Source organism: Spea bombifrons, chromosome 5 (assembly GCF_027358695.1).
Source record: "Spea bombifrons isolate aSpeBom1 chromosome 5, aSpeBom1.2.pri, whole genome shotgun sequence".
NCBI classification, from domain to species: domain Eukaryota; kingdom Metazoa; phylum Chordata; class Amphibia; order Anura; family Pelobatidae; genus Spea; species Spea bombifrons.
The window spans coordinates 58696679-58717459 of NC_071091.1; the positions used below are offsets into that span (position 1 = coordinate 58696679).

Sequence of the window (20781 nt, forward strand, 5' to 3'; positions counted from 1 at the left end):
TTAATAACTTCACCCTACCGTCACAGTTTGCTTTTCTTCATTCTCTGCATCTAACTATAACCCAAATTTTCAAGTCATGTAATCTTTTTTACAGAAATATGTTTTATTCATAGAATTTGTCTCAACACTCAAAACAAGGTGGATCAGGGAACTCCCAAAACATCAGTTTGGGATGTAGCACATACAACTGATTAATGAATCGAATTAATTTACAATTTCCCACATAGTAATAAAATAGGTTTTTTATTACTAAGTGTGATCATATTTACTTAACAATACATGTCTTATATGAGGGCTTTTAGAGATAAAATATGTTTTAAATCATTTTGCCACCATGATCCCCATCCTGCTGGCTATGAAAACTGTATTTATTGTCATATTAAAATACGGGCTACAAAATATTTAAAAAAATGTATATATATTTTCCAAACATAACACAATAACAGTGGGTGGCAATGTCACTAATTACCAAAGTGTGAAAAAAGCATTACAAATTATAAAGCCATAAAATCTATAAAATAGAGAAATGAGCTCTAATCTTACAATGGAGCATGTTCTGCACTTGTACCAATGTGTCTAAATTTAATAAAGCACTGGGATACATTATCGCAAAAATCAGTATGTATATACTGTATCATGTTGTATCTGAACATATTGAGTTGTCTGTCTTGTTATTGATCCAAGAGGTATATGATGTGTCTGAAAAAGCTTATGCAAATATAGTTAGTAAAATGTAACCTCAGACAGAAAAACTATAAACCCTTATACATGTATTCTGAGACCCCATGCATGGTAGACTGCTGGACACAGACACACAACAAGATCACAATGCAGTAACTTACCTCATGGGGAATGTAGTCCTCTGGCAATTTCTCAAGCATTTCATTGGCAAGGCGCTGGACAATGGTCTCTCGTGTTTCTCCTGCACCCCCGCCGCTGTCCTTGGGCTGGATATTAACTATTGTGCTTAAGGTCTCATTAGCCATGTTTGTTTGGTAGGTGATGTCTGCATTTGAATGCAATCCAAATACCTTAAAAATGTAAAAATGTATTTTAAATAAAAAAAAAATGACGTATGACCCTGAGGTTTGACAAACAGGAGAGTTCAGGTCCATGTATTATTGGACACAGCCCACAAGTACTAAATTCAAAGATTAGAGGACAGAGGTAAGACTCATGCTTTTGCTGATGTATCACCGCTATAATCATCAGTACATAGGGTAGCAGAGAATTATGAGAGTTGCAGGTCAACAAGTGTTTTAGACCAGCCGGCGGGCCCTCAAAGAGCTCATTTTGGAAGTAAGCTTAAGCTGAAATTATTTTAGCCAATATAAATCTGAACCAAGCCCGATTTCTTGTAAAATCCGATTCCCCAAAGCAATACTAAATAAGCAACCAATTTTGTCAAAATAGCTGCGGAATGTAGTGATTTTCTCAAATTGACCTTCACTTTTCTAAGATTCCCGTTAAACAAAACACATATCCCATAGACATTTTAGTTTTGTGCTTAAGGAGGTAATACAGTATATATCATTACCTCAGGTGTGTCTACCAAAGGCAGCTGCTCTATGTACTGGAGGAAGTCATCTACTGTTTTGCCTTTGGGAATGCCATAGCCTTGGTAAAAGCAGAATTTATCAGAAAACATATGATCTCCAAACCACACTCTGGAAAAGGTGTTGAGCAATGTCTTATCTAGGTCATCTGTCACACGACCACCATACTGCACTTCTCCCAACATATAACGCAGGCAGTTCCAGTTCACAGGACGTTTCGTGCCGATATCATCCAAATGGTTCTGAACAAACTGCACGCTAGCGGCAAAATCGGCCTGGTTAAACTCGTATGGAATGTTCCAGCCTAATGGACCAAACTTCCTCCTCTCCTAAATGGCAAGTGCAAGAATACATATTTGAATTAGAAAGGAGTTTGTTCTTGAAAAGTAGAAAAAAAATAAAGTGCTACCAATCTTGGCATCTGCGGAGGTGTATAGGACCTTATGTAGCGTGAGTGCCCAAGAGGGGGAACTAATATTCACTTTTGGGAGCACTTGCAACACTGCATGTGTTGCATGTAAGCCAACAGAACCACAGACTATATTCCCCTTCAAGTGAAGCACTGATTAATTGAATTTTCAACATAATTTAAGAGATGTAAAAACATGTTTAATTGTTAAAGGGGCAGTAACACTCAGATTAGTGAAGGTTAACATATAGTCACCTGCACAGTTGTGTGGAGAAATCCTACTGCGTAGAGCAGTGGTTTCCATTGTGTCATGTTGGTTACATCTAGTAGTTCCTGTGACACTCCAGAATAGGTCCGTTTCAATCCTGCTTTCACACCTACAAAAGAAAATAAAAGAAATTATAAAGAAAGAATAAAATTGAATATCCTTGTTGCATTCCATTATGTAATCCCTTAACACAGGTTTATTTCCTTAGAATACCAATAAAACATTCTGAATAATCTAAGACCACCTGAATCTACTGAATCTTTTGTTCCTGTCAAACACAGATTTTACAAAGCGTTATAACCATGGACTAAAAAAGGCAAACATTTACATTTACTCTGCTCTCTAATTAAAAGAGGAATGTTTTAGAAAATGTGAATGAATCAGATATACGGTAAATATTATCAGCTGCATCAACATACCCGGGAACTCTCTAGGTTTGACTTAGCGTCTCCTTGTAAATCATTGTTTCCCTGGCTCTCTGGGTTTTCCAGGCAGAGGGAGTGGGATTTAGCCATGTCTACCCCCCCACCCCCCACCTAGTATTGAGCCCTACACAGGTAACCCAACCCATACAGGGCTAGCCCCACCCACACAACAGATAATCCTGCCCCTCACAAAGCCACTCCCCCAGATCAACAAGTGCTCTGGCTAGCTTGCCCTGGGAAGTTGCCAGATATGTACATCAAGCTAGAATGCATTTAAAAAAATGTCAGAATCAAGTTAAAAAGTAAAAAATACCACAAAACTATTGCTATTTTCTATGGAGTAAACTACATTCAGTTCCATTGTGTAGGTCCTCCTGATAAAAATATATGTTCACTAATTGCCTTTTAATGTCTGGAAATGGGTTTGTGTGCTGATTTCAGTCACATAAGATGTGTTTAACTTGTTTAACTGTAGTATAAAACAGGATTTGTGTTATTTTTCAACATAGCATGTTGTGCCCTGTGTTTGTTGCATGCTTGAATAAATAGAACTGATTTTACATCAGCTATTCTTTGTTTGTTTGTGATTTTTGCTATGAAATTGCCAGCTGTCAGACCTTATTTACAACAGAGCTCATCTGAGCCGGCGATCAAGGTGCCCCAAATTTCTTTTATATAAAACTATGTGGAGCAATCACAGTTGCTGAATGTTCATGCTGGTAGCTACATGTTTAGCCCTGTTCACCATGATTGAATCAACACAATTAGGGACCACTGTGACCCATGAAAAGAAGAAATAATTTGCCCCATAACACATCATCATCATCACTCCTACCAGCAAAATCACAAAGCATAGGTTTGCTCTAAGCCCAGGGTAGCTAGATTTAAAGCAATAATTTCAGGGTCACACATTTTAGACGTGCTTTCTTTATATTTTGCATTGATTACATGGCCCTGTGGTCACCAAAGAGATTATTTTGTATCACTAATAAATGATTTGGATAATTCCAACTAATGCAAACGGAGCAAGGGGTCACCTTTTTTGAAGTTCATTTTTTTTCACAGTAGCTTTTCACTCAACATATTTTTTTCCTTTTAGATATTTCTGGATGATTCTGCTTACTGTTTAAAGTATAGTTGGTTTTAAAATGCAACAACAAGAGTGCGAGACTGGCTCAGCTAAGATCTGATGGCACTTTAACATCACAGCCCACCAAAGTCTCAAAAGCCCCATCAACATTTCTGATGAGCCCCTCCAACAAGAGTGATACAAAGCAAGCTGCCACTGCACAAGGGAACCAACAACCCAGATGCACAATTCAGCCTTTACTAAGCCTCCACAATGAAGTGTGGTTGATATCCTGGTAGGTACAGTGAGCAAGGAGGTCCACGTTTGGACTTACCTTGACACCTGATGAGACCCTCAAGGGAAAAATACAATTACAAAAGGTTAAGAGCAGCTCAGTCGAGCTGACAACTTCAAAAGTCTCAAGGTCTGTTCATTTTCAAGCCTTGCAGGAATGGACAAAACCCATAACCCAAGACCAGGTTACATAAACTGCTCTGTTACAAAACGTACAGAAAAATGGACCCTTACATCAAGCTTTTGTGATCTTAATTATAAGCACTCCATAGGTATATAGAACTTGTGCAGCCACATATAATAATTCATGGACTAGGTGAAGGTTATTAGTCATCTAACTTTGCCCTTCCGTTGTTCTTGTTCAGTAACAATATGCCACAAAGGTTTATTGTTGTAAGCCAGAGATTTCTGTCCCAGTTAATATTACAGTTTTCTCCTATGGCTCAATCCCCTGCTACCAGCTGATGCTTTTCTAAAAGGCATTTACGTCTCCAAAAGAAAACCTTAGGCGTTTGAATTAGAAACAGAGCAGACTGCAACAGAGGAAAAACAATGAGCAAGCGCATGCTTAAACTTTACACAATACACCCACTCCATTGGCTTAAATAATACTGTATGTGCGCAGGGCACATGGGTTAATACATTTAAATAGCTAACATAGGATGTTGTATCTGAAAATGTTAACACTGATTGCGACATTCAAAGCTATGATTATGAGCGCCAATCACATTATTATCAAAATCAACTGGATTAACTGTTATAGTCATACCTTTTGACGAAGTGGCTTCCCCAGGCCCTAGAATACTTTAAATTTGAGTAGAAGGGAAAGTGAATGGAGTATGAGCTTTACCAAATTCTGCTCCCCACTCAAAGAAAGTGACCAGGAGAGTCCCCACATACGGATATGCTTCATGCAATGGTAGGTGCAAAGATATCTTTCCACCGTGCCTGGATTACTGGATTTCTAGGTTATAAGGTACCACTATCACTTTTTGGGTGATGCATTTTACATTTTCTAGTCCAAAAAAGGCTAGTGAAGGACTGGTTTAGCTCTTCCTCTCGACAGTCAGCTGGTCACAATTCTATACATGTGCTCACTGACTTACAGAGTCCATTTAGTGCTGTTGTTGTATACAAATCGACAAGTGCATAAAGCAGTATATATTCTGTAAATAGTTTTATAATCAGAACCTATTCAATGGCTGCTGCCCAAAATGTATACTTCTTTGCCCCATGACTGGCAATACTTTCATTGTATTTCATTCTTTATATAACATTGTTTGATACACTACCCTGAGGTGGTTCATTGGTGAATTTTATAGATGACTGCAGGAGATTAATTGGGAATTTGGGATGGACTTCTGTGGTGATCCAGGTCCTGAAGCCTTCATGGACAGCTTCTGTGATGGTGATCGTATCCAGAAGTTCATCCAGAAAATCCAGGCCCAAGTGGCAGTTCTGAAGAAGGAGCCATCCACCATCTTGCATAGACTGGCTTAGTAAGCGCCTAGCATGGACTTCTTGACCCTGGCCCATGGAAATTGCACGGCAAGGAACGTTCTGTGAAAAGTGACCATTAGAACATTTATGAGTCATTCAGACTTTTATTCAATGGATGCATTATAGAGCCTCCTTTAAAGGAGGATAATTTTCTCCCTTTTTAAAGAGTTGACAGCATCTCAGCAGCATAAATACAGTTTGCATGATTACCCTACTAGCGCCTGGGTATAAAATGTGCTCTTTCACATTAACTATTTCAAATATAGCACAAAAGTGATTTCAACACCACAACAATAAAACTACTATAAAATTGACATAAAATCAATTTCGATTTTCAAAAGAAATGTCTTTTTTTTGTGGAAAATGAATTATAATAATTGGACATAAAAACAAGAACAAACAGCCTAAAATAGGCATATTGCTTCTAAGGTCGCTATGGCACTCCCAGACCAAGCCCAGGTTACAAAAGCACTGGTGGACTAGCACCTGCTGGTAAATGCACTGTGCATCTCGAACCCTTCAAAGCACTTTTCTTTGTATTTATCACCACCTTCATGGAATTTTTTTATATGTCTGCTTAAAGTGCACAATTTTTAATCACTGAAAAAGCCATGGTGGAACCAGATCACCTAAAGGTTAGGTTTTTTTGGTGAGGGAGATGTGACAGCCTTTGGTCTACCATCTCTATTGAAACAGCAATTCCAGTGGTCCTTCCCTTTGTGAGAAAGGACCAAGAAAATATTTTGGCCGAGGAGGGAAGGCGCTGCATATTCTTTTGGGGAGTGGGACCCCTGAAGACAAAGAGTGAGCGATCTGGTGTCTGCCATGGCTCATACAGGACACCACCTAGTTTTTTTGTCCTTCAAAGCAAAGCAATGACCTTGGGGCTTCAATAAAAAAAATCTGGAGATTTATTTTCCTGATAAAATAATTTTGACCATAAAAAATATGTTTTTGGTACACAATTTGAATGAATCACATTTTTAATTGGGAACATAACAAAACTGGCTAACATGTTTGCACCTATCACTCAACTGGTACAATGACAGATACTTAAACTTTAAAGAAGCAAAAGCAATTAGCTAAGTGAAATGTGAACAGAATGAATTTGCTAATCTACTAATCAGACACAAGATAAAGCGCTCAACAATGATTTGTGGGTCATGCTGGCTAATTGTGGCTGCAGCATACCGGAATATATTTGTTTTACATTTGCTTTTTACAAGTGCTTGTAATGAGCATTGGGAAATAGAAATTCTCCATCAACGCTACAGTTGGTATTCGCAGTGGGTGGCTTGATGATTGGGGTGATTACAGTGTGTAGAGGGGGCCACTTGTGTCATTACAAGTACTGGTAACAGATCAGCTGGCAGCATGTTGCTGAAGGTTACAGACAACCATGTTAGGCTACCTGTCTCATGGATTTTTTTTTATGTTCACTTACACTCAGTAGATGCAGCATTCTCTTTCCTCAGAATAAGACCTCACTTTTAAGTGACAATGAGATAAACCCACCTTTATGGAGATCTTACAGATGAGAAGCCAGCTGATGGTTAACTCAGTTACGCAACAGAAATGATATGCATTCCACAGAAAGCCACCACATACAGTGTACATGGTTAACATTCGGATCCAAGTTTGCCAGGAGATTTACTATCAACGTTTTATTTTAATGGACCTTGCAGCCGATCACTGGATGGGTTCCTTACAGAAATTCTTGCATAAATACCATGGCATAAAGGAAGCATCATGAAAATGCATTGCTCCTACTCAATAAGCCCATTTGATATCCTTGCCCTGAATGCTGGTTATGTGTGAACAGGGAGAAAAGAAGATCTATGTGGGCTAAGAGATAAATGCCCCATGCTTGGCATTTGCCTATGGAAATGTGCTTGCTATTTGCCTATGGAACCGCCGTGCAATGGATAACCAGGTGTGGATTACCCCAAGGTGCTGTGGTAAAGAGGAAAAGCTGCACCTGCTCTTTACCCGGGATGTAATATAAATTCTGGAGAGTATTGTAATATATGACCACAGAAAATAAAAAGGCTTTATTGTGACCAATTTATTAATGCTGCCTTAATGTATTATGATTATTACGGAACCTACAGGTAACACTAAATTATGAATGCATACTATTTACAATGATATATGTCTTAAACCTTTTCATAAGATATTTATTGCTGGGAGAGATGCATGTACCAGAGTTGATTAAGGATAGCCCTAGAGATATATTTTATTTTGCATGTGAATAGGGAAAAGACAAATTAATATGTTATGTACAGCTACGTTTTATGTTTTAAACTGATTAGCAACACTTTGTCTGCATTACAATTAGGCTAAGGAAATACACTTCCTAAGGATGCTGTAACTTTTTCCAACAATGTCTACAAAATAGCTTATTTTTGCCAGCAAACCAAGGTAAAATGAAGGGTTTGTACTCAGAGATAAAGCCCATTATTTTTTCAATGTGTTTAATGGTATTTAAGTGAATTTATCTATTTAGTATTATTCTTTTTATTTATAATATTACGTGGCTTAGAAAGAGTATTGATTTAGTCAAATCCAAATTTCCAGGATCATAATTTTGTTTAAAAAAAAAACCAACATGAGAACCAAAGAAGTAAGAAGAAATACATTATTGATATTTGGTAATTGTCAGTGTTCCTTTCTAGAAATTTGGGATTTTCTTCTCATCCATCCATCATGCACTGTTAAACCATACCTTTGATTTGGCCAGGCGTTCGATATTTTCAGTAGGATCGGACCCCATTGACAAAAAGCAAACCAGAGGCGTTCTACAGTTGCTTTCAGCCCACATGGCTTCCATTTCAAGGATGAAACCTTCAGCGTACTTAACACCTAGAGATTCAGCAATATAATGACGAGCCTATAAAAAAAATCACAACATTTTAACATAACTTAATCCTAATGCAATTTGGTAAAATCATGCTAGATAGAGTTTAGAAAAAAAAGAGTACCGGTATTTATAAAGTACCAATCATTGAATTGAAGTAGAAATCGATCCAACCAGAGATTAGACGTTGTCAGTTGTTTTATAAAATAAATGTAAAATCTATTCGTAAAGCAATAATATAATGGTTATAATTGTACCAGAGCTGCATAAAAGAATAAAATTATTTTATTGAAACTTTTAACAAGCAGCTATTTTTGTGTTTAAACAATCCCCTACATTATACTTTCAAGTGGGCAACACATATATGTAAAGTTTATTCAAACAGATGTCACATAAATCCTATAGTAGGCTTGACCCCTTAAAGGTCAGAGTGAGCAACACTGTAGTATAGCCTATGACTTCAAAGTTAATTCTGAGGCCTTGCATTTAAGGTTTCTCATGATCCATCCCACCACATATACATATAAAACATGAGGAAATTCCTCCAAAATCCAGATGGCGTCCAGTCAGCAGCAAGCAAGTATGTATTTTCAAACCCAAAGTCTAAAATAACTAAGAAAAATACTGAGAAATGCATATGTGCTTTTTGGTACTTAGGGGTGATCATAAAAACCTTTATCAAGAGAATCCTGTACAGCAACAAGTTAAGATTTACAATTAAGTAGAAGAATGGTAATAAGTTGAGTTTCTTAAGGGGATGATGCAGCCCATATCTAGGTGTCAGAAAAAGTTATACATCAAACAACAGTCACCTGTGCTATAGTGCGATCTGGGCACCAGCTTCGGATCAGAAGAAGTTTTCTGAATGTATCTAGCAAACTATCATATCCATCAGGTAATGGAGCCTCTTCCGGAGCTTCCACATCAAACCAGCTCTTCCAGGCTTTCTCATTTCTTGCCACCTGCCCCAGGAGATTATTAAATGGAGGCAGATTGGACAATTGCACTAGATTAAGCCAGGTCATGTCCAGTATCCATTTCTTTGGCTTTGGTTCCACTGAATTGAGATCTAGAGTTGCACCCCCTAAAAAGAAAAAACAAACAAACATTATTTTGTGGACATTCTGGAATTTTCTTGAAGAACCTAAGAATTTCTTGTTAAAAACACCTAAATATCTAGTGAACTGGTTTGTCCCTTTCATTTTCTTTCTAAAAATAGGTGAATAATACAGTAGTTTTCCTAGTTGCATAATATTTGAATTGTAAAGATGTTATTTGCATAACAATTAAAATCTAGAATCTACTATGAAACTTAGTGAACAGGTTGTATACAGATTGATAATTCATTTGTATGACAGAAACGGCTGGGACAATCTAGTGCAAAAGGACAGAACCATGTCCAGCCATTGACAATTTAGATCTCTATCGACCCAGTCTCATAGTTTTTGAAGATATAATACTTTATAACGTTAATGAAGAAACAAACACTTTCGAAGTCATTAAATGACAGAAAAGCGAATTGCATACCTTTGATGAGTGTTTGGAATTCATTATGAGAAATTTTCTTAGCTTGTAGGTCTATCTTTAAAGCCATTAGCAATGTAAAGAGAAACTTGTGATTCTCATAAAGGCCACGCACTGTGTACTTAAACACCTCAAAAGTGAGATATTCTATAATGTTGGCGATTCTTTTGGACGTGAGTTGGGATTTTGCAGATCTTTCCATCGACAGGTCAAAGATGCCCAGGAACTGACGGAGCGACGTCTGATACATCACATTCACCAAACTCATTTCCACAATGAGAAAATACAGAATGCTGCCGCGCGTGGCCACAGGACGATACTCCTCGCGAGCTGTATTAATCTTCACCTCCGTCTCTGCCGCAACAGTCAGCTTCTCACTGACCTTGAGGAAGAATAATGCATATATTATTCATACAAATGAATCGCAGAAAAGCAGGGTTCTGTTTTTAGACAGTTTTTTTTTTTTAGGAACCCAAGGCTATTTGCTTCTATAGTGGCCAGTCTACTTGATTAACCCTTTCTGGAGTGAGGGGGTACAGGCCTGGCTTTTTCCTCATTTGTACTCATGTCCCCTCAGGAGCTAATTATCTTTTGCTAAACACACATGATTGACTCGAGCTAAATTGAACAAAATTGAGGTCTACATTTTTGTCAGATACACAAAGCCCAGGGCTTGCTAGCAGAAATACTCCTATCGTGTAGAGGTGGGTCACCGAACTCAGTGTAGAAAACTCAAGATACATTTTCGGTATCATATTATGGATAGTTTTTACACAAATGCTGGTTCTGAATGACTTGTACATAGCACAACACATTAGGTCATATCCTAGGAGGAGAACTAAGTATCTTAAAGGACGCGAAGATTATTGTTTCAACGTTTCCATGTGTGTGAGGACAATTCTGTCAAAGATGTTTTTGACACAGTTATGTCTTGCAGCGTACGGTATGAATTACTGCCTGATGGATGCCAATTTTGATGATGTCAATAATGGTCACTGCCCGTGGCTGTGCTTATGTAATACAATATATTTTATTTGGCCAACACACTGTATGTTTCATTCTTTCTATTTAATTTGTTGATATTTTGAACCAGCACAGGTCATCAACAATGTGTTCCAACCTATGGATCTTCTTTTACATACTGGGCTAGGGAGAATCAACCAAAACGTTTATTTAATTGCCATATAGAGTTTGCAAAGACAGGCACTTTGGCCTGCATGGAAAAAAGTTCTTATACGAGAAGAGAGAGAGAGCACTTTGTATTATGGGGGAGCCATCTTTACTGACCTAAGGATCTGCAAAATTCCTCATTATTTGTTTAATGAAAACTATTTGTTTCTTCAAGAATTTTTGAGGGTTTGGTAAGGACAGGATCAGAGCAGAATACTGATTATTATTCTAGTTTTGCCACGTTCCCTGAATTTAAACCAAATACCACCATTTTAGCATTTACCTTTCGTTTGTGTTGTACATTGCAGAATAAATATGTCAAACTAAAAGTAAATACTAAAATGAAGGTTAATGCTTATATGTAAGTGAAACATTGAGACAACACAGCCTGGTTGTCCTTAAAATGAGGTCTCTTAACTCTCTGTTAGGAATTTAACATATTTTGGAAAATATAATGCAGAGAGCTGCATTCACACAATTTGAAAAATAAACCAATTAAGGTTAATTGAAGTTAATGTTTATAATTGTGCTGCAGACAATATATTACCCATAGCAGAAATGAATTTACTTACACTGCAGCATTTATTCTGAGGTTTCAGGGTGGCCCACCCTGTGCTCAGTGATTTATGTATTAGACAGAAGCCATTCATAACTACTCTTTAGGAGTCTTTATCAAAAGTTTAGAGTCTTTGTCAAAAGTCTTAGCGAGACCTATGCCCTTTGGCATCAGAGAAGTAAAATGTATTCATAAATATGGTATTATGTTGTTGCTTTCATGCACAGTAATTCTGTATCATTGAGACCAAAACAAGTCATTAATTTATGGTGATATATTGTCGGTTTATAACAGCAGATGTTGTACCTCCTCTGAAGTTGATTTTGTTATCCTGAGGACTTCAATCAGGGACTCATCCTCCACTAAAGACCCCTGGGTACTGGTGAGACGGTACAGAAGATTGTCCTCAAGTTCCTTTGTCTTCCTTTTGTTTGAAGTCACCTCTTCCATTAATTTAACTCTTTCAGCCTCCAGTTCCTAGAAATATGAGGTTAATATGGGTTCATAAATAGGAACAAATACTATACTGCATACACCAGGGCTGGTAAAACAGAAGTTAAGAACCAGATGAGATACACCTATAGAGATTGATACAAAAAGATCAAGATAATAATCTAGGAGCCAGGGCTACCTGGATTCCGGGATTATTTGATACACTCCTGTGGGTGAATTATTAGCATTCCTTAAGATTCCATTAAAAGCTGTTAATATATGAATGTTTGTCTGTGTGTGTTTGTGTTTATGACATTAAACTGTAGATAAGTGTGTATGATTGTGTGTATCTGTTCCTTCTAGAGAGGGGCAAGTAATTAGTTATGCTGATTTTGTCAAAGAATCCACTAAATGAAGCTCAGCTAGGTTAGAAGATATTCCACGTACTTCATTAAGTAAAACAAAATAGACTACAAAAGACAACATTATGTACAACTCAATTTTTCAGAGGGGATGTTTTCAGTAAAATTATAGAATAGTTTGAATCGTTAGCATAGTATTTAAATATAAAGTTCTGAAACCATTGCTTTAAATAAAACTTATAAAGCCGGGTGGTACATGACATTTGCTGTAAATTTAATGATTAGGCTACAGTTGTGTAAACTTCTGGTTTTATAAAACTGTTCAATATGATCAATACTGCTTTGAATCACTTATTAAATACACTGCTATCCGAAGCTCTATGCAATCTGTATACTCACAAAGGAGTATTCTTATATAGCAATCTATGTTTCTACTGCACGTAAAAAAAAAACAATTTCCCAATGGGGAAATGCTGGAAGTAATTGTTGGTACCCTGGACAGCTCCTGAATATTTGTTAAATAAGACTACGGCAGGACTGGGTAGAACTATAGGTAGGCTATATATGAGGACAATAAAGCAGAAAATTAAAGTTTATCCAACGCTCTTCTTACCAAACATGTTATGTATTAATCAACACTGATACATTCAGGGCCTGTTCTTTTTAAAGTTAACTAATTGGTGTTTTGCACACCTTCTTTAAGAGATTAAATACATTGTTCACGCAAGGGGTTTAAAGTCAGCTCAAAGCTGATCTACTTTGAGGTTAGGGATACGAAACACAGGTTAGGGTTGAAAAAAAATCTTAATAGAATTAAATGACGTACACAAAGCCCATAGTTTTCAAACTTCTAAATACCCAGAGTATGTTTATGATGGGCCTAAAGCAGAGGTGTTTACAGTTCTCCTCACTGCCGCAGTAAATGGAATATGAATTGTAGTGCCAGAAGCACTGAACATTACGAAGAAATAAGTGGGCAGATGGAACACAGTGGTATACTTTGATCCTTTCAATTGTTCCGTTACAGAGTAAAAATCTTTATCGCACTGCTGTGCCACGGTAAAATGAATAATGGAAATAAATACTCAAAGACAACTTCCCGCAAGCTTTCCTAAAATGTGGAAGAATATTTTTTATTTGGAAAACACATTTCACAGATCGACAATTATTTTGCCTTCCGGAACAGCAAATGACCCTCTGATTGATGCTATTCAACTGGCAAGTAGGGATATTAAACTTTGCACACAGAAATGTTGTTGTCGAATTCCATGGTGCTAATATTAAAGCATATATATAGATATATATATATATCTGAAATATTCAGAAAAGGTTATATTTTTTTTGCAAAATACATGTGTATTTCTATGATATTTACATACGAAACCTTAGATAAAAGTTTTTTTTTTTTTAAGGATCCCTCAATAACAAACATTTAATGAGGTTCTCTTAAATTAGTTCTCAGTTTAGCCCAGGCTTGTATCTTTTCTTACCTGCTTTTCGGTGAGAATGACACGTCCAAGGAGCTGGTCTTCCAGACCTTTCATGGTTACGGTAAAATCAATGACTGCTGTCTTTGCACTGATTTCAGGGGTATAAGCAGGATTTGCCAGTTTCGTAGTAATGTAAAGAGTAAAGCCTTTCATTACGTCTACCTCTTTATCTCCAACTTTTACCTGCAATGGAGATAATAGAATCAGTAAAATCAGTTAAAATCATGCCTACTACTACATTCTTATTCAATTCCCAGTCAATTACAAACATCTCATAGGTAGTGGTATATTCTGACAAAGGCCAAGTAGGGCCAAACTAAAGAGAACAGGGGGCAATTGGCCTGCTTAGTGCACCACAGAACTCAATGGGTTAGGGAGATTGGAGATTTCCAGTAAAACCAACCCTTTTATACAGAATTTTTCTGTATAACCTAAAGCAGGGTGCTGTGATATGACATCATATCCCAACTCTCTGCAGAAAAAAAACAAGCAGAAGAGATAAGGATGGTAGGTCTAGGGGCACTGTGGAGCACTGATCTGGGTCAGATCTAGGACAACAACCCCCATAAGTAGCTCACAGACCAATGGCTTTTCAATTCAGTAGGTGTCCATGCTTCATTTTATGTTTACATTAAAATGTCCAAATCAGCTTACTTTAAAAGTGGATCCAGATTTTATAAAGTTCTTCTCCAGGACATTGTCAAGTGCAGGATCAAGCTCCTCTCCAACATCTTCTATCATCAGGGGTCTCCCCAAAGAAAGGCTGTCTTCAAGGTGACTTCTAAAATACTTGTGATTCAAAGATGTCACCTGTACAGGAAAATTTTACACATGCATAATGAAATCCAGGCCTGCCAGAGGTAAATCTAAACATTCAACAGCCATTTCCACCAGGTAAAGTATATACTCAATGCAAAGACAAAAGAATGCATGTCAGCAGCTCTGAGGATAGCTGTCTGCACTGCTTGGCTAATCTACCAAGCTGTACTTAAGGCTTAACACTATATAACTACATTATATGTGTTGTAACAAAGATAAATAAAATCATAATTTAGATTTTATGGTTATGGATTCCTGCTGGATTTATTAACAACATATGGGCAATCACCATTCAACTTTAATTACCACTAGCAGGCATGCAATTTGTAGCATAAACGGAATAACAAAGAAACAGAAGAAAAAAAAAAAAAAAAGAGTGAGGATAAATACACAACGGGATGGATATTTTACTGTTGAAATCATGGCGCCACAAATCAGCAATTGATAAAGCAAGAGGTTTTTTTTTTACCTGAAGTTCATTGTTTTTTTCTTTATTTTTAATCCAGATTTTTCCTTGACCTTGTGGGTCAATCAGCAGAGGAAATCGAGATGCTTTTGTAACGATGATTCCATTCTGGATAGAAAGATCATCGTTTGGGAGTCCTTGAAGGTTCCACTCCCCAATGGTGGCATTGTCCACAAGCATTGAGATAAGGTTGAGGTCCTAAAATATAATTAAAATCAATATTATGAAAAAAATATTATTAAGGGCCTTAGATATGCAAATTACATAAACATCAGCATATCTCTCTCTTGCTCTCTCTCCCCCCCCCATGAAACTGCTTGTAATATTCAGATGCACACATACTGTATATATAGAACTCTTAAAACCTCACTCCTATTCTAAGGTTTTGTTTCTCCAATCCACCACCTCATTCTCAAAAAAGTCATATAGCTGTGGTGTCAAAAGTTATAGGCCATTCTGTACTTTCTGATTTTCTAGAAATCAATATGATAAGTCACTTTATTAGAATCTATGAAACAGAGGCTAATGTTTACTTTTAGTTCGCACTAAGCTACGGTAAGAACAGTTGGCAGCTAAATTGCTTACAAAGAAAAAAAACTCCAAAAGGTATCACGGATTTTCATCTATGAACCTCTGCTATGCTCACAGGAACTAAACACACAGGAATGGTTACCTATCCTAAACTGACAAGAATTATCAGGATAAGTAAGTGCGCATTAAATAGGATTCCAAGGCTAAAGTCTAAGTAAGGCTTTGGATTTAAGGGTTTTTCATTAGGTGGTTAAAAAAGCTTTATAAATTCACAGTCACAGACACAAATACATGACTAATCTGTGATCACTTGAATGCCGGCATGAAATGCTCCCCCCTCCACACACATAAATAAAAAAATAAAAGTAGATATGTCAGCCACAAAGTCATGCAACTAAATCAATCGTATTGATCTTATCTCTCCTGTTTCTTTTTATCGCTCCCTTTCCTCCGTATCTCTCCTCTTTCTCATTATCTCTCCCCTTTCTCCCTATCTCTCCCATTTCTCATTATCCCTTTCCCATTTTTCCCTATCCTCTTTCTCATTTCCTCTCCCCTTTCTTCCCATCTCTCTTCTTTCTCATAATCTCCCCTTGGCTCTATCTCTCCCCTCCTCATTATCTGCCCCCTATATCTTTCTCTCTCCATTTTCTTACTATCTCTCCTCTTTCTCATTATATATCTTTCCCTTTCTCCCAACCTCTTACCTTTCCTAAGTCATGTAGTAGGTAGGAGCACAAGGTCTGTTCCTACAGACCTCTGTTTCAGTAGGCAGGGTGGCAGACACCACAAATGGGGCACCCTGCCGACCCCTGATTTCTGCCCCTATCAAAGTTTGACTTGGGTCCCATGGAACCGCCAGGACCCATGTAAGGGCCGGCTCACTTTGAATGCATCCAATCTTGGGGAAAGGTTTCCTTTAAATAATTAAAGTCTACACTGTTGATTTTTCATGCTCCCAATGTATCTACAATGTTATAAAAAGTTATAGAAAACAAAAGAAAAATTAAGCTGTAGACCCTGAAATAGCTTTGGGAATGAGGGAGCTGAGCGGATTATAACATTTAGAGGATGGTGGTGGAGCTTTGTGACTTACATTTTGCCTTCTGCCAGAGAAACGGCACAGTCAGGATATGTAATGAAGATTACTGATGATAATTGGTAGCCGGACATGCTTACATGAATTACTCAGTGTTTAAAAATGAGGCAGGGAGAAGGGTTGCTGTTAAATTAGTTTAAAAAACATACAAGATTATTTCCATTTGATTTTTTAAATGCCGCTCTAGATCTGACAGTTTAAACTTAGTTTGAGGATGAAGGATAACACGCTTTGATGGAAACTCGATCTAACTTTTCCATTACAATGTCATATTTTTGGTCCATAAACCTCAAATGTCATTTATTTGAGTCTTTGAACCACAGCAACTACTGTATGCTTTTGAAACCAAAAAATACAGAACTGACAGAGAAAATGAATGAATATGTCCTGTTTTTAGACAAAGCTGGAAGTGACACTGATGGCTGGACACTTTCAATCACTTTTCTCCAATATAAAGTGACAAAGAAATAAGTCAGACAGCTTGGGTGCTACTTCTCAAACACAAAGTACAGCAGTCATTACCGAAAAAGAGATTATGATTTATGGATGTTCCTTTTTTTGCACAAAGAGAGAAGTTAAACATGTAACTTTTTAAAGTATCAAACAGGAAAAGCAAAATGGTTGAGACATGGACCCTTATGCATTGATATACCGGTGTATATATGTATATATATATATATATATATATATATATATATATATATATACTGTAATATCTCGGTATAATGCACACGACTTACCCCACTTTCAACAGTTCAGAAATGGGATGTGGGTATTACATAAAAACCCTCTCTATCAGTTTCTGTATCCTTCCATGAGTTTAAAGGCTGGGATATCACACCATTTCCAGATGCAGGCCGTGTGTGAGGACCACGAGGGACCAGGAGAACGGTCCTGTCATCAGCTGCTGGATCACACAAGATGGGCCCATCCTGAGCCTACAAAGGTAGGTAAGCTGGGAGGGGGTCCTAAATATAGATGTGAGGGTGTGCATGTAGTACGTCACTGTGATTACATGTAAATGTACCTGCAAAACTGAGTATAAAGTTATACCTGCGTATTATACACTGGTGAGTATTATATCCAATATATATCTATGATAAATATGGGAGATAAAACAATATCTATATATCAGGAAAAACTGGGATATACATATTTAAATTGGATTGCATGCTGACATACAACAATCCGGATGTGGGGTGCACAGTAGGATATAGTGACACATAAAAGGCATAGGGTAGGATGTACAGACGTGAATGTGGGTTGTACATGGGACATTAGGATAACGTTAGAATGTGCAAAATCAAGAGAGATTACAATTCACTTAAGATAAGCATTTGGTTTGCTTATCTAAAGTAAATTGGAGTCTCGCTCAGTTTTTACGATATCTATTGGGGCAAGAAGAGTCCTTGGACAGTTTGTTCTTCCACTACAAGGAGAGTATTACGCTTTGTATATTCCTGTCTTTTTGGTTTCTTTTTAATGTCAGAATGCAGCGATATAACGTGGGCTGAAGATACAGTGTAGTGTATAGTGTGGTTCGATAAGAGAAGAACACTGGGCGGGGGGAAATATCACCAAACTAATCATCAAACACAATAATGTACACATTTATGCAGACTTTAGGAGCTATACAGTCAACTTTATGGGGCAACTTGATTTCTTAGGCAGCTAATAAAGTATACATCCATAGTGTTGTGGGCTTGCAATTCTCAGCAGAAAAACTGAATATGGTATAGGAGATACACGTAGACTACCTGTTCCTAACATGGAGAAAGCTTTTAACGGTAAATAATATTGAATATGTATTTGGCTTCTAACACACATGCAGTATACATCATCACATCCAGTCTCATGTCATGCTGATTCTTCTCAATAAGATAACAAAAAGGCATTAAAGTGCTGGGAACGTACGCACCTGCATTACTGTGTCACTGTGACCGCTTGTCCCATGCTATTTTGGACACTAGCCGAACCTTTGTTTCTTTGTGAAATTCAGTGGATTTCAATTAGATTAGGTTATACTAATAGTAGCATCGCATATGGTATCGAGACAGCCTGACATTTTAGGTATCTGTCTCTTTTTCCCCCAAAATGCTTGTCCTTTTTTATAATAATGTGTATTGAGTCAGTGTGACAGCCTGGGTACAATACCTTTTGCTTGTCAGTAAAGTACAAGAAATATTTTAATGCCTTTTTAACACTACTCCCAACACAGTTAGTGCTGTGGCAAGATAAGACATGAAATCTTCTCAGCATGTGCTTCCAGAGCTAGGACGATTTTTATTCGTATGGATACTGGACTTTCAAAAATACTGAGAAAATTAAACCATAAGAAAGAAAAGAAAGCCTATAGCCGGCATGATCCACAATCTAACTCTACAATCTCCTTTGAACCATGTTCACAAAATCCAGATTAACTGTACCAAAAAAAAAATCCCCTTACCGCTAAAGCCGGCACTGTTTTGGATTTCTTAAATTGTATTTTAACACTTTTGACACATATAAAAAATATCACCTGTTCTTTTTTAACTCGGCAGAATTTATGAGTTTGTTCTTCAAATGTTCTTGGCAGTTCAAAACCTCCAAATTTAGGAAAACAGAGTAATTCGCTTGACGTGTCAATACCCGTTAAAAAAATTCCTATAATGTGTAAAGAAAGCTATGATGATTTGAGTAGTTATCTCTCCAGGTAGTTTATTACTTCTTTTTTTCATTTATTTTAACTAGTTTCATTCAATGAGACAGTGTCTCTTTTTCTTACCGTAGTTTAATTTGGGGAAAAAACTGAAATCAAGGCAGGATTGCTCCCTTTTATTACAAGAGCCAGCCACATGGATTTCATGGAAAATGAACGAAATTCAAGGTCTGATTTTTTAGGCAATAAAAGATAGAAACTGGTGCTGCTGTAAAGAAATTATGGGTAGGTAGGCAGGTTAAAGTTTAGACTTAAATACCATCCCTTGATCTACACATTGTACGGCTGTTGGCAATAGTACAATTCATAGCTTGCCTGTGTCAAATCCATCGTGACTACTAATTGGGTAACTTAAAAAGTATATGTCTTAAGCATTATGTATTCTGCCTACCCGGTCCCACTAAAGGTGCCTCATTACACCTTAAACGTATGCACAATTTCTCCACTTACTGCGTGATTGGCAGGAAAATCAATAATTGATGCTCTTGACGCCTGCCTTTTCAGGCACCGTATTCTTAAACATATCCACGGAGAAAAACTTATATTAATGGTCTTATTGTTATTCTGCTTTCAAGGACAACACGTTGTTATGTCTGCAGCAGCGCTAAGGAACAAATGACACCGCATACCCAGATAGATACACTACTTTATAGTACTAAGACAAAAGAATGCTACCTCTCACAGTCACGCTGGGTTGTGTGAAGCTTATAGATTGACTAATGCATTTTAGAAGAGCAAATATCTTTAAAGATTATTTGTCTTCAAGGTGACAGCATATTGCAAAAGTGAAGAGAATTACTGTGGCTCAGCAAGCTGATGACCAGCAATAGTAAATTAGAGAAACTACATTATTATTATTATTATTGTTGTTTTATATAACGCCACCATATCCTGCAGCACTGTCCAATGGGTCATAGCTCATCTTTGCAGCCCAGGGCCTTTGCTATACTAAATACATCAAATGTATTAATGGGTCATTAACCTCTACTTTTTGATTTCATATTTGTCCCGGCGCTATATAGCCATAGTACATGACAGCTCTCTATATCTATCTGACAATAGGAGTCTGTCGATGCCCCTCTTTATGTATCACCATCCTATCACATGCATTGGATGAGGAAAAGGATAGCCTGTATATAAGATGAGACTAAGTACAGAATAAAGTCTGAGTCTTTACATCAGAAACAAACAGTCAGACTAGATGGTCCAAATGGTCCTGATCTGCATACCTGGGAACTCTCCGGGTTTAACCCGGA

At 37.3% G+C, this 20781-nt stretch overlaps 1 protein-coding gene across 1 annotated transcript in view; it reads right to left on the reverse strand.

The window, feature by feature from the left end:
* LOC128496881 (dynein axonemal heavy chain 5-like) overlaps nucleotides 1-20781 on the reverse strand; it is a 115365-nt gene that overhangs the window by 17554 nt on the left and 77030 nt on the right. Inside the window, exons 62-72 of the mRNA XM_053466699.1 lie at nucleotides 15201-15395; nucleotides 14567-14722; nucleotides 13913-14095; nucleotides 11935-12105; nucleotides 9906-10284; nucleotides 9191-9462; nucleotides 8247-8411; nucleotides 5314-5581; nucleotides 2221-2342; nucleotides 1538-1885; nucleotides 843-1031 (exon numbers count right to left, since the gene is read on the reverse strand). Of these exons, the coding sequence (XP_053322674.1) occupies nucleotides 843-1031; nucleotides 1538-1885; nucleotides 2221-2342; nucleotides 5314-5581; nucleotides 8247-8411; nucleotides 9191-9462; nucleotides 9906-10284; nucleotides 11935-12105; nucleotides 13913-14095; nucleotides 14567-14722; nucleotides 15201-15395 (2448 nt within the window). The remainder of the gene's footprint in view (nucleotides 1-842; nucleotides 1032-1537; nucleotides 1886-2220; nucleotides 2343-5313; nucleotides 5582-8246; nucleotides 8412-9190; nucleotides 9463-9905; nucleotides 10285-11934; nucleotides 12106-13912; nucleotides 14096-14566; nucleotides 14723-15200; nucleotides 15396-20781) is intronic.